The sequence below is a fragment of the Sminthopsis crassicaudata genome, chromosome 2 (genome assembly GCF_048593235.1).
Source record: "Sminthopsis crassicaudata isolate SCR6 chromosome 2, ASM4859323v1, whole genome shotgun sequence".
In the NCBI taxonomy this organism is placed as follows: Eukaryota; Metazoa; Chordata; class Mammalia; order Dasyuromorphia; family Dasyuridae; genus Sminthopsis; species Sminthopsis crassicaudata.
The window spans coordinates 551,241,900-551,254,047 of NC_133618.1; the positions used below are offsets into that span (position 1 = coordinate 551,241,900).

General features: G+C 34.2%; 1 protein-coding gene across 1 annotated transcript in view; it reads right to left on the reverse strand.

Annotated features, from left to right (window-relative positions):
• Positions 1-12,148, reverse strand: part of LRRK1 (leucine rich repeat kinase 1) — a 154,223-nt gene that overhangs the window by 53,869 nt on the left and 88,206 nt on the right. The window contains 5 exon segments of the mRNA XM_074295004.1: positions 4,945-5,021; positions 6,902-7,014; positions 10,986-11,066; positions 11,068-11,124; positions 11,879-12,042. Of these exon segments, the coding sequence (XP_074151105.1) occupies positions 4,945-5,021; positions 6,902-7,014; positions 10,986-11,066; positions 11,068-11,124; positions 11,879-12,042 (492 nt within the window).

Genomic DNA, 12,148 nt, shown 5'->3' on the forward strand with positions numbered 1-12,148 from the left:
TAAAATCAAGAAATACTGAGTTCAAATGTCATTCTGACATGCTACAAAAGTCACTTAATATCTTTCTATATCAAGTAATTCTCTAAGACTTACCTACTAAATCATTGACAGGTTGTATGTTTTTGTGAAGGAGATTTCCATACTAGGCTCCCTCATGTTGAACATCACATCATTAATTGGGATCCTTATGTGGCCACCATAAAATAAAATGTCATGTGGTTGTTTAATTGTATTATTTCAGGATACAGCATCTTACAGCTCTTAGTCCTAAGTTCTTAAACTAGATTTATGAGAATCACAGACTTGAATTTTAGCAGAAAATTTGAATCTGCCTTTATTTTTCCAAGGAGGAAAAAAAATAAGGACTCTTTGAAAATTTTTTTTAGCTCAATAAGTCCATGATAAATAGACTGTTGTATGGTAGCTGTACTTGTGTCCCTCTCAGCATGGCCCTCAAGATAAGCCAGAAATTTTCTTTTTTTAAAAAATTGAAGCAATTCTCTTTTTCGCCTTTCAGTGGTAATGTAGTACCTTCGCCTCAGAGAATGTTCTGTGAGAGAAGGTAAAGGAATACCAAAAATTCATTCTTTACTCCTTTGAAATTCAGATTGTTGATTTGGAATAAAACTCTTCTTGGGAGCTCCTTTAAAGGTACTATTGCATAGCATTCCATGAGGAAATGCTCAATAAGTGCTTTTAACAACAGATGAAAAAGGATGAAATTCTTTAGTGAGCTGCATTAATTCACATTTTCTAGAGAAAAGAAACTTTTGCTTCTTCTTTCAAGAAAATTAATCCTCTTTAACAATTCTTGGTCTAACATTCTGATTTCAAAGTTTCATTGTAGTGTTGATATCTATTGAATATGTATTGAAAGAATAAATCTCAATAACCCACTGATGTAGGCAGAAGTTGTTATTGCAACATCAGCTACGCCTGTCACATCTTCTATCCCAATGTGGAAAAATGTCTGTTGTGTAGAACACAGCTCGAGGTATTTATGAACTGTAATTATTTATTCATAAGTTATTTATGACTCTGCTGGCTTGAATTTTACCGTAAAAACAGCATCCAAAATTATTTTTGGACGAGCCCACTACACAAATATGACCACTTGTATGTGCATAAAATTACCCTGAATTTTATTACCCATCTGCACACAAGTTATCTTTGGTAAATCACTCCTTATCCAGGGATAAATAGTTTAGGAGGATAACTACCTGAAAGCAGTGGCTTTTCTAGGCCATAGACTTCTTTTTCCCACAACTGGTAAGTCTAAATTTTCCTACGCATAGTAAAAAAAAAAAAAAAAAAAAAAAAGAAATTGTCCAGTCCTGTGATTTCCTGGTTGTAGAAAATTTTTCATGAGAAAACTCCTTCAATTGATTCAAGAATTTATGTCACTTACAGTTTTACAGACTTGTTTGTATGGGAGGGTGCAGGCACCGAGAGATTCAATTGCTTGCTCAAGGTAACACAACCTACATATCAGGTCTTCTTGACCCCAAAGTCTGCTCTCTATTCACTTGATCATACTAACACTTAATAATAATTTTTAAAAATTTAAATCTAGGGGCCTCCCAATTGCTAGTTGTAACCTTAAATTACTAGTTGACATAATCATCAAAGAATTCTTACAAGGAAACTGGGCCATGTTTTTTCCTTTGTTCACTTAAACGAACAGGTACCTCTTGGACTCAGTTTATTTTCTGGAATATTTTCCCAAATATGATTTCATTTGTATTTGGTTGACTTATTCACAAAGAGATGCCCCTTTTCTCCTGGTAAGCTTCTCATGATCAACTGTTGGGAGAAGGCTTCACTGTTTATTAGCAAGGAAACTATATTTCTGCTCTTAAAAGCAAAGGTAGCATAAATCTCATTACTGAATTTTAATTGTCTCCTCACACTTTGCAGCATTCCAAACCATCTCTAATCATCTTGACTTCTGCCTTGCCAATGAACTCTGATGACACAAGAAGCACAACTCTGCCTCACTTAGGTCCAATTCACATGCAAGTCAAGATATCATCTATTATATCATTGGTCCTCTCTGAAAACAAAGGATGAACACTATGCGAGGCACTTTCAAGATCATAGCATCAGTCAGAAGAGGGCTCTGAGTTCAAGAAGTTTAAGACCTTCATTATCCCAAAAGGGTGATTTGTAATTGTTACACAGATAGTGCTTATCTGGACATTTATATTTTACAATCTCAAAACCATAAGATCCAAATACTCTGTTTTACAGGATCTTAATCTGGGTTTTGTGAACTTTTTTTTAAGATAACCATATTTCAAAATTCCTCTACAAATTTCTTTGTAATCCTATGTATTTTATTTTGTGTACTTTAAATGTTATTTTTCAAGAGAGGGTTCTAAGCAATCCATATACTGCCAAAGGGATCCAATATTCAAAAAAAAAGTTGAGCAAATCAGCTTTCTTTCACAAACAGATATAATGATACTATTTCACGACTTGATTTCTAAACATCACAGATACCTTACTATAATATAATCCTTAATTTTGCAAATTGTAAGCACCCTTCCTCCACCATCTAATCAATGAATGGCCCAGTGGAAAAAGCAATTGGCTCCAGAGTCAAAGGCCCTGGGTTTAAAATTCATCTTTGAGGCTTATAACCATCATGAACGTAAGGCAAATCATTAAATCTCTCTAGGAATCAGTTTTTTCAACAGGTCTTGTGTTAGGTGGTTTCTGGGAATCAATCTAATTCTAGACAATGATTATGAATATTAATGAAGATTAGATCTAAATATAAAATTCATTAAATACAGTATTATTCCCTAAAATGTTAAAGGGAAATAGAAATGATCTATTCAAACAAAAGACAATCAACCACTCTGTCTTTTACTTGTATTTCCACTGTGAATCATAAAACTATAAAATCATCACATTATGAGTTTTTTCATAAAGATTTCTGGAATTCCTCCACATTTTCAAAATTCTCAGGTGTTACTGTCATGAATTTTTGGCCTCTCTTGAATTTAATCCTAAATCCATTTAAAGCTGGTTTCTGGAAAAATGCTATCCATCTCACAAAGTCAGGTTTGCAGTTGCCCTGGTTGAGGTAAATGGAAAATACATAAGATATTATTCTTTTTTTTTCTATCAATCTACAAAAATCTTGGGCTTTAGCTGATGGTCCTCTGAACTGGGAAGTGGAGGTTCAGCTCAAACACGATATTGACTTCACCTGATAAGGCTTGAAAATACTCTAAAATAAATGATAATAACATTCTTTTAGCCTTCCTCTTTTCCCTCCAACTGTTGGGCTTCATACTCCTCATGGAAGCTGCATCCAACAATTCTTCAGTTAATAACTTATTATAAGTGTTGCATTTTTATTAAAGAACAGAAATATTTGTGTATAATTATTTACTTTAAAAAGAAAATCTTTATTTGGAAAACTGATGTACTAAGGTCATCTTTTCTAAGGCATATTTTCATTCTGTATTTGAAATAGAATGTAATTTATAAAAATTAAGCTAAAAGAAAACCTTATAAGAATACATCAATTCCATAAATTAAAGTGTACATATACAAATAAAACTAAGAATAAAACTAACAAATTAACATAGAGAAATAAGACAACTTACCAAATCATATATTCTATTTTAGTCCATACAGAACTCCAAAATACCCTAGTAAACTCCTTAAAAAATAAAAATGAGGGGCAGCTAGATAGTTCAGTGGATAGAGTACCAGACCTGAAGTCAAGAGGACTGAAGTTCAAATCTGCTCTCAGAAATCTAACACTTATTAGCTGTATGATTCTAGACAAGTCACTTAACCTCAATTACTTCAAAAAAACAACAAACAAACAAACAAAACAACAACAACAGAAGCAATGAAGTTGACAGTAATGATCTCTACTGGAAAGAGGAAGATAGTTATACACAAAGACATTTAGAGTTGACCTTATAGATTAGCTAAATCCAGATGTTCTTAATTTCTTTGTTTGTGTCAATGACCCTTTTGAATATCCAGTAAATACTTCTGACCACTTTCTCAGTATAATGTTTTAAAATTAATAAAGCATACACAATTATAAAAAAACCAATATATTGAAATAATTATCAAAATATTTTGAAAAACTTTACACACTCCAGGTTAAGAACTTCTGATAGAGTGCAATTCCCTTCAAATGCTCTTGGCCTTTGTGGAATTTCATTGACATTAATCTATCTAGACCATCTCTACTATAAGCTATTCCAACCTTAGCAAAACAGATCTTTCAAGTCTAGCCAGAAAGTTGTAATGCCTTCTAGAGGACTTAATTATTGGTTACTTGTCATGGAACAGCCTATCCAAGGATATTCTTTTGAGATCAGCTGACTTCATAAGCACTTCAGCTTTTAGAACAAAATGAGATGTTGCTGCATTTAAAGGCAGGAGGAGTTTCCATTGGTCCACCCAAATTTTCTAGCCATTTGTTACAATCATCTATCTTTCTTAATTAATCACTATGGAAAACTACTGAAAATCGTACATCTACATCTGATAGACTTCCAGGAAAATTTATATTTCCTTCTCAAAGTTTAATGTTATCTGCCAGGCAGATTATGTGGGCTTGGCAACCTCTACTTTGGGACATAATAATGGGAATCACGGTAATGAAGTTGGGTTGCATTGTCACAAAAAAGGAAGTACTGGTGACAAAGCTGGACAGACTTACCTAACATAGCCACCACTGGAGATTGACTTATTGCAAAGTATTCCATCAGGAATTATGGGAGACATGAGTATAAGATGGCCCATATCAGGGTGCATCATCACAACATACCACTTGTTGATGGCATTTTCAGCCACTGCAGATAATAAACCTCTTCTGTGGGAAAATCCATACAGTACCAGGGCAAGCCTACCAACATGCTGTCCCTCGTTTCTATTTTAGGATGGCACCTGAACACGCAGATATACCTGTTTCTGGGCATGAACGCTGTCTGCTCTTGGTATTGAAGAAGGAAATCCGCTTTGTTTTAAGTCCATCTTCATTTCTGTGGGGAAAAGGTGAATGAAAAAGGCATGATGGAGATATGACCTGGTTGCTTTACATCTATAGGTGACGCCTGTATACAATGCCAAAATATCTGACTAGAAAACAAAAAATTCACTTAGTCTCTTGGAAACAATGCTGTAGGCATGAGCAATCTTTGTTTGCCACTTACCAACATGAGTGTTTCAAAGGGAAATTGCAATCCACATTTTGAATAGTTGACTAAATTTATATTTGATAGGTTATTTTGATTTTTTTTAAAATGCTGCTCTTTCCTTTAGTTTCTGTTCTCTATTTTTTTCAGATAATATACAAATAACATTTCCTTTGTTCAGTACAGTTTAAACATGCATCAAATAACATTTGCACAAATAGAAACTACATTTTAAGGTTGTTTACTATAGTTGGCCTTTTGAGAAACGCATTACCTAATTAATTATAGATTATATCCAGATGCTAGACAGGTGGTGCCCGGTAAATAAATAAATGAGACTTTTTATTTCCAGAAAGTTATATTTGCTACATTTTATTAATATTAATTAATAATTAAAATTACATTTTATTAGGAAGGTTTTTGAGTTTATTTATTCTCTTTCCTCTCTTACTTGTGACTTAAATTATAAGATATAAAGCTGAGTCACCATTTAGGCTGAAATTAGAAAGAGATAATCAGAAGAGGCAAACTAAGAGACATGAAAAGAATGGTGCTCTATTTTTTTAGTCTTCATTGCAGTTAAATTTAGAAATAACACTCCTGATGTAATAAGGATCAACTTGAGCATGCTCAAAACTAAAAGCTATACCAGGACTTAGAATATCTTCTTTAAAAGCTGACCATAAGTCAAAGGATATGAGCAGACAATTTTCAGATGATGAAATTGAAACTATTTCCACTCATATGAAAGTGTTCCAAATCACTATTGATCAGAGAAATGCAAATTAAGACAACTCTGAGATACCACTACAAACCTGTCAGATTGGCTAAGATGATAAACACAAATAATGATGAATGTTGGAGGGGATGTGGGAAAACTGGGACACTGATGCATTGTTGGTGGAGTTGTGAAAGAATCCAACCATTCTGGAGAGCAATCTGGAATTATGCCCAAAAAGTTCTCAAACTGTGCATACCCTATGATCCAGCAGTGCTACTACTGGGCTTATATCCCAAGGAAATACTAAAGAAGGGAAAGGGACCTGTATGTGCCAAAATGTTTGTGGCAGACCTCTTTATAGTGGCTAGAAACTGGAAAATGAACGGATGCCCATCAATTGGAGAATGGTTGGGTAAATTATGGTATATGAATGCTATGGAATATTATTGTTCTGTAAGAAATTACCAACAGGAGGAATACAGAGAGGTTTGGAGAGACTTACATCCACTGATACTGAGTGAAATGAGCAGAACTAGGGGATCATTATACACTTTAACAATGATACTGTACGAGGATGTATTCTGATGGAAGTGGATATCTTCAACATAGAGAAGAGCTAATCCAATTCCAATTGATCAATGATGAACAGAATCAGTTACACCCAGAGAAGAAACACTGGGAAATGAGTGTAAACTGTTAGCATTTTTTGTTTTTCTTCCCAGGTTATTTTTACCTTCTGAATCCAATTCTTCCTTTGCAACAACAACAACAACAAAAATTCAGTTCTGTACACATATACTATATCTAGGATATACTGTAAGATATTTAATATGTATGGGAATGCCTGCCATCTAGGGGAGGGGTTGGAGGGAAGGAGGGGAAAAATTCAGAACAGAAGGGAGTACAAGGGATAATGTTGTAAAAAATTACCTATGCATATGTACTGTCAAAAATGTTATAATTATAAAATTAATAAAAAAAAGCTGACCATAATATAGTTGCTTACTTTCCAAGTTGATTTTTAGAAAGATCCAAGTATTTAAGTTGCTTGCAGGTCCATTTATCTTGAGAAGGAAGGGTGACTAGTTGGTTCCCTAATAATTTCAAGGACATCAAAGTCTGAAAGAAAAAGACAAAGCCAAGAGGCTATCATATACATATACAAAAATAGAAAAACAACTTGGACTAAGAAATTAATGGTATGTGACTCAAGGAAGTTGTTTAGTTGAAAATATGTGTATATGTGTATGTGTGTACCTATGTATGTATGGGTATATAGAAACAAGTATATGTTCAGTTCCCATGTTCAGATCTCATCCAGAAACTCTTTCTAAACTTGGTTCTCTTGATTCCAAGTTCAATTTGTTTTTACTACACCACATTACCTTTATATCCAAATCACAGGATCACAGGATTTAGGAGATAGAAATGACCTACCTTGGTGTGTTACCTCCTATCGCTCCCACAATATTACAAAATTACCTATTGATATCTTATGCTCATGTCTGTGATGGAAAGGCAATAATTAAATTGGGAAACTAACAATAGCAGCGTGTTGGAGGGAAAAAAGGCAAAACTATATTGGACATTGGTTTTCTTTCTATTCCTGGGCTTAAAAAAGCCAGTATCATTTTGGCTATTTAGGACAAGGCTAGGCTGTTAGAGTACGTGACCTTACTCACTTCTCCCCTACCTCCTATGGGCAGAGAAAGAATTCTGAAGGGTAAAGACAGGGCCAGTGATTTAGGAAGAAAATAGCTGTGGTTGATCCTCATCAATAAATCCCACATTCCAAAAGTAGAGGCCAGGCAATGAAAGGAGTACCTTTTGTCACTTGGCTATCCGAAACCTATTTCTTTCCTGTTTTGTTTTTAACATAAGTTATAGATGAATATTATTCACTGTCATAAAATTATTTTTAAGGTCAATTTAAGGAACATATGCTGTACAAAATTAAATTTCATAAATGTGAATTTTCTTCTTTCAGGATAAAAAATAATAGCATTCCAGACAATTTAGCCTTCACTCCTCATTTTGTGATTTATTTGAGATGTCACTGACTTGCACAAGAATATTTAAGTCATATATGTTTAAGGACAATCACCAAAATAAAGAAATCTTAAAATATGAATTTAGTGATCTTTTTAAAAATACAAAATAAAACCACAAACACTGAGATGTTACCTTTAAGAAAATGAAATTAATATTTTGACTAAGAGATGCTGTAGTAAAACCATGAAATAGGAGTTACAGCATGGTATGACGATTAAAAGAGTAGAATCAAAATACTTGTATATGAGTAAAAGAAACATTGAATTACAGGATTTTCTTAGAGCTTGAGGAGACTAGAGAGGCCATCTAGTTCAACCTCCTCATTTTAAAGATGAAGGAACTGAAATGTTAGGGAAGTGACATAACTTCCCCAATGTTACAAACCTAGAAAATAGCTGAACTGAGATTTTTTAAAAGCCAAGTTTTTTGACTCTAAATCCAGTAGTGACCTTTCCTTTCATGGAACTGAGGGTCCCTTACATTTTAGCTGTTGAGTTACAATCTCACTAGTCTCAGCTTGTTTCTACATTTGTAAAATGTAACAAAACAAAAATAAAAGTTGTACTCTAATAGCTCTAAGGATTAAAGGAGCTAACATGGAAAATGCTTTGAGATTGCAAAGGGCTATATAAACATAGTATTTTAAATTAATTGTTGTTGTTGTTTTTTGTTATAGTTTTGCCCCCAATCACAAGATACAGTATTCAAAATATAGAATAGAAAGAATCAGCTAAGAAATAAAATACATTCTCAAAAGAGGAAACAGCAAAATTTCATACTAGGGTTAAAAAAGGACAAATGTACTTTATACTTTCACATCCCCAGCTAAGCGTTTGGTAAGAGTTTCAGCAATCTGGAGTCACAGAACTGTGACCCATTTTTTTTTTCTATGAGGCAAAAACCAAAACCCAACTAATAAGTAGATGTTAAAGCTTTTCTAAGCCTGGGAGAAAAGTATGCTCTGGGAATGCCATCTGGTGATCAGAGGAGAACACAACAGCTCTTTAAACACGATGGTGGCCAGAGGAACTGAATGGTATGAATTGTGATGGTAATTCCTCTGAAACAGAGATGCAAATGAAGACTAAATTATTCACTTTACATGGATGGACTTTTTGAGGGATGGAGTATATATTAAGAGCAGAAGAGAGAACTGAAATTGAGGGCTGAACTTTGAAGAATGTTAGGGAACTATGAAGAAAGAAAAAAATTAGCAGAAAAAATAGAGCATCATGAAACAGGGGTAGGGGTGTATGTTCCAGGAAGCTATGCCTTCTTAGCATCCTAAAAATCACACCATGTAGACAGGTGACTTCCCTTATGCTGAGGCTAGCACTGGTACTGACATCTATGTTGTACTTAGTTTGTGCTTTTTAAAAACCTTTTGTCAACTAATTTATTAGAACTAAAAGGACCTTAGATATGATCTCAAGCACTGACCAATCACCAAGCATTAAATGTTCAAGTACCGTGCTAAATGCAGGAGATAAAAAGAGAAGGAACAGTCTCTTCAGTAAATTTATATAACATTGGGTGCTGGAAGATGATGAGAATATGTATATATCTAAGTTTTTATCTGCACATTTATACACAATCTATTTATATACACAGGCCTATATGAATATATCTACTCATATTCATACTTAGATGCACATATGTATGTGATATGATTTTGTATATAAAATGTTATATATAAAGTTGTTATGCATAGGTATACACATATACATAAAACATAAATATATACATAAAAGCATTTTGTATATGTATTTATTAAATACACTTATATCTGATGACTTTGATATAGTCATACATATATAACCTACCCCTGTCTCATGATGCTCTATTTCCTAGGTTAACTTTTTCCTTTCTTCAGTTGCTCTTTAACATTTTTCAAAATTCAGTCTTCAATCTTCAGTCCTCCGTTCTGCCCTTAATATACTCCATCCCTCAGAATTATATGTGTACATAAATAGATTATAAAAAAACTAGATACATGGATAGAAAGATAGATAGATGGATGGATGGACAAATGGAGAGAGAGAGAGAGAGAGAGAGAGAGAGAGAGAGAGAGAGAGAGAGAGAGAGAGAGAGAGAGAGAGAGAGAGAGAGAGAGAGAGGGAGGGAGAGGGAGGGAAGGAGGGGAGGGAGGAGGGAGGAGGGAGGGAGGGAGAGAGGGAGAGTCAGGCAGAGAGGCAGAGAGAGACAGAGAAACAGAAAGAGAGAGACAGAGAAAGATTTGAAGGTACCAGGAAAGGCTTCACGTAGGAGATGAACTCAAAGAAATCAGAGATGATAACCTCAAGGAGACAATACATTTGATACAAGGGAGATAGCTTGTGCAAAGGAATAGAGAGCAGAGTTAGAGATGGAGTGCTCATCTGTGAGGAACAAAAAGACCAGTTTGGTTGGATTGAACAATGTGTGAAGAGGAGTAATGTACCTAATAAAGATGAAAAAGTGGGTTGAAGTCAAGCTGTTAAGGGACATAAATATCAAATAGAGAAATCTGTATTTGGTCTCAGAGGTAACAGGGAGTCACAGGAGGTTACCCAATAGGGGTGTGGCTTAGAGTTGTGCTTTAGAAAGAATACTTTGACGGAGGTATGACATGTGGCCTGGAGAAGGCAGAGAAGTGAGGCAGAGGTCTAGCCCAGCCCTAACATTTTATTGAGGAAGAAAATTCCAGTTTTCCAATTGACTTATACAAGTAGTATAGTTGGAATTAGAATTTAGGTTCCCTTGTCTCCCAAACCAGAAGTCCTCCACCACCCCATGAAGCCTCTACATTGAAAAAGAAATAAATTCTTCTCCTCTGTCCAGATTGGGAAGCATTTATTCTTCTGGCACATCTCCAGAGCTATAAAACTAGTCATATACCTTTAAGCTAGAAAAGTAATGAAAAGACTATTCCTAAAATTATTTGACATGAAAAAGTAAGAAACTGTTAAGAGGCATTCTTTGCAATCAGTTGTCATTATGCTTCAATTCAGAATATGTTCTATAATTGGAGATTAGAAACAAAGTGTCTTTGGACTTACATCAAGCTGGAAAAGTCCTATGGGAATGTCTTTGAGTGCATTTTCTGAAAAATCCACTTCTTTAAGGTGATTTTTCCAAAAAAACAGCAATTTTTTCTGGCAGATACTCAAGTAAATTTTTGGCAGCTTTACAACATTTCTAAATATCCAAGAGACAGAACAAGAGATGTAAATTAGTTCTCTGAGATGGAGAATATTGTTGTGCAAGGTAATTTAAAAGAATTTTCATTTTTCATAATTATACTAATAAAATTGAATTACTTCAAAAGTATGAATCAGTGTTTAGTTAAGAGGATGGAAACTTGAATTTTTCTCCTTTAGAAGCCTTCATTAGCTGTATTTATATTTGGATTCTTCACTTCCTCAGCTCAGGAACCATTTTCTATATGAAGGCCTTCCTGATCCCCCAAGGGTTAGTGTTCTCCCTCTAATTGCTTTGTATTTATTCTACATAGAATACATGATAGAAATTAAGTTTCTTTCTTTCTTTCTTTCTTTCCTTCTTTCTTTCCTTCTTTCTTTTCCTTCTTTCTTTCTTTCCTTCCTTCCTTCCTTCCTTCCTTCCTTCCTTCCTTCCTTCCTTCCTTCCTTCCTTCCTTCCTTCCTTCCTTCCTTCCTTCCTTCCTTCCTTCCTTCCTTCTTTCTTCTTTTCTTTCTTTCTTTCTTTCTTTCTTTCTTTCTTTCTTTCTTTCTTTCTTTCTTTCTTCTTTCTTTTCTTTCTTTCTTTCTTTCTTTCTTTCTCTTTCTTTCTTCAACACCTTTGTTTAATCTCTTTCTACATCCCTATCCTCAACCCTAAGAAATCTTAAGCATTTTTTCTTGAATGTAAACTAATTTCTTCTTAAGTTTCAATTATCATAGATATTTATTTTAGTTTCAGATTCTATACTTACCAAGGGGCAGGCCCAAGGATCAGGAAAAATCTTTAGCTTATTTCTGGAAACATTCAGGCAATTTAGTGATTTGAATGAATGAAGGAATACCGTAGGTAATTCAGTCAATTTATTGTCAGACAGGTCAAGTTCTTGTAGCTTCCTTAATCCAATCCAATTAGTTGCTAAAAGAAAAAAAAGGAAACTTTCTTTTTTTTTTTAAATGACCTAGGCTTCCTTTTCCTTCTCTATGCTATCTAGTTTGATCTCCCTAAATTCCCATGGATTCAA